This window comes from Macrobrachium nipponense, chromosome 35 (genome assembly GCF_015104395.2).
Source record: "Macrobrachium nipponense isolate FS-2020 chromosome 35, ASM1510439v2, whole genome shotgun sequence".
Classification (NCBI taxonomy): Eukaryota; Metazoa; Arthropoda; class Malacostraca; order Decapoda; family Palaemonidae; genus Macrobrachium; species Macrobrachium nipponense.
The window spans coordinates 28,637,392-28,640,301 of record NC_061096.1 but is presented as its reverse complement, the minus strand read 5'-3'; the positions used below and the strand labels follow the sequence as shown (position 1 = coordinate 28,640,301).

General features: G+C 34.0%; 1 protein-coding gene across 1 annotated transcript; it reads right to left on the bottom strand.

Annotated features, from left to right (window-relative positions):
• Positions 1 to 402: 402 nt before the first annotated feature.
• LOC135208305 (zinc finger BED domain-containing protein 5-like) lies at positions 403 to 1,767 on the bottom strand. Its single transcript, XM_064240407.1, has one exon. The coding sequence runs from the start codon at positions 1,765 to 1,767 to the stop codon at positions 403 to 405; it is 1,365 nt and encodes a 454-aa protein (XP_064096477.1).
• Positions 1,768 to 2,910: the final 1,143 nt, after the last annotated feature.

Sequence of the window (2,910 nt, the reverse complement as noted above, 5' to 3'; positions counted from 1 at the left end):
TTTCACCATTTCCCTTTTGTTAGTTTTAATGTTTGCTAGAGCAGAAAACCCCAACTCACGTAGGTAAGAAGTAGAGAACTGGATTTACATTACCAGAGCTTTTTTGGCAACATGAGAATACTTAGTCTTAATCGGAATCGAATTTCCACTAACTGCTCTTCTATGAGGATAAGCTGAGATTGGGTTGATACAGATGCAACAAATGGGTTTCTCATCCAGTCATAGTTTTCAGTGCATATATCTGGGAAATAGTGCTGAAGTTGTTTTTCCAGTACTGCAAGATGCTCAGAAATAATGGGTATTATCTCTCTACTGTTTGCTGCTACTGCAACATGTGAGAACATGTCCAAATTGCCTTCTTTTACTTTGCCACCCCACAGTTGCAGTTTTTTCTTTCAGAGTTTAAATTTTATCATTGGAAGATAAAAAATGTTCTGATTTTCCTTGGATGCTGGCATTTACCTTGTTTAAAATTTCAAAGATGTCACCTAAGTAAGACAATTTTGCACACCAAGTGTCATCTGCCAGTAAATCACAGAATTCCTCTTGTTGTTCAAGAGTGAAAAAAGTAAGCATCTCTTCCTTCAGTTTGCATACTCGTGACAATACTTTCCCTCTGGATAGCCATCTTACTTCCGTATGTAGAAGCAGATTCAAATGTTTTGCCTCAAGCTCTTCACATAGCTTAGCAAACAGACGAGACTTCAGCGGTCGACTTTTTATGAAGTTCACCATTTTTAAAACTTTTTCCAGAACAGATTTTAAATCATTGCTAATTGTCTTCGCAACCAGCGCTTCACGATGAAGAGAGCAATGTGTTGTTATCACACTGCTGTTTTCTGTCTTCACTAATGACACAAATCCTTTAATTGAGCCAATCATGGCAGGTGCCTCATCTGTACAAATCCCCACACACGATTGCCAGGACAAACCAACTGATTTTAAGTACTCACTTAATGTAGAGAAAATATCATTGCCTGTTGTAGTTTCCTTCTTAAGTTCTTTACAACAAAAGAACTGGTTCACTATTTTAACATCATAAATGTACCGAACGAATACCAGTAATTGAGCCATACCTCTAATGTCTGTGAACTCATCTACCTGAAGTGCAGACATTTCACTTTCCTTCATAGAGGTACATACAGTTTCCTCTATGTTTGCTGACATATCATGAATCCGTCTGTTAATGGTACTATCCGAAACGGGAATTTTCCTCACTTCTTTTTCTGCTTCACTTCCAAACATTGTTTTTACTATGGCACTACGTGCAGGGAGAATCGGAGTCTCTGCTATTTTATGAGGTTTTATGCTTTTAACAACTAACTCTGCAACGAAGTAACCGGCCTCTTGTGCTTTATCAGAAACTTTGACTTTCTTAGAAAGCATCACACTCTGTTGTTTTTGCTCACTTAAAAGTCCTTTAAAGTAGGACCGAGGCTTGTTAGCAAGATGATTATGTTTCAGAGTTAAATGCCTCTTTAATTTGCTGGGTACCATTGCTTCATTAGCTAATTTATCACCACAAATAACGCACAATGGCACAGGAGTAACTTCATCGCCACACCAGAGGAATTCGAAACTTAAATAATTATCCGAGTAGGAGCGATTTTTCTTGCCTTTTTTTGAAGTTGATTTACTTGTTGTTCGAATGGCCAAATCCTTTTCACTCACACATCCACTTTCGTCCCTTTCTTCACCCTCACCACTAACTTCGTGTCTTCTCTTCTTAATGACAAACTTATCCGTTGTATGGTATGTTAGAAGCATGATACTGTTTGATACAATTGTAATATAACCCCAGAAACAGCAAAGAACTTATGGCTTGACGTATTATGCCTCACTGACTCGGGAGTGGAAAACTGGGGTTATACAAAGCCGACGAGAACGAGTGTAAACGAAGAAAATGTGAGTATGAATAGACGACTGTTACACTTTATTATTATTATTATTATTATTATTATTATTATTATTATTATTATTATTATTATTGTTGTTGTTGTTGTTGTTGTTGTTGTTGTTGTTGTTGTTACTATTTATTTGTAATAGTGGTAGTAGTAGTAGTATTAGTTGTATTGTATTTTTACACGTATAGAAAAGGAAATATCAACCTCTATTTGAGAAAAATGTTTGAGCATGTAACTTCCTACCTACACTGATAATTAAATGAAGTCGTTTGCAAACTTTTTTTTTCAAGTGTTCATTAAGACGATTTAGCCAAGCCAAAACTCATGACAATTTTGCGGCACCCCTAGGCGCTGTCTATGGACCACCTTCGGTATAACAATGGTATCGCTGGCGTCGTCGGCTCCGTTTCGCGCGAATGTAACTTTTTTAATTTGCAACACTTTCTTTTCGCAGTTTTTTTTCTTCAATTTGAGTGCTTTCGTTGACTTCAAATTACTGTGCTATTTATGAAAAAAAAAAAAAAAAACAAACAAACAGGGATACTACTATGGATTTACTTTCCCATTTTATTGACTTATGTGATTATAAGTTTTCTTGAATAATAATAATAATAATAATAATAATAATAATAATAATAATAATAATAATAATAATAATAATAACAATAATAGTAATAATCCACAATTATATAGTAAAGTATATTACATACTGTATGTTTATTTTACATAGTAATATAGTGGCTTATGTGATTATGAGTTTTCTTTAATAATAATAATAATAATGATAATAATAATAATAATAAACTGTATTACATACTGTATGTTTATTTTACATTGTAATATAGTCTACTATATAATTGAGGATTCTTATCACGTAAAGCTTGCTTTTCACGAGATTGTGAATTTCTTAGCAATAATAATAATAAAATCCTCATAGTAGCACGAGTCTTCAAATGGAGAAACAAATCCACAGTTATGTGAATGTACATATATTTAAATTAAAAAC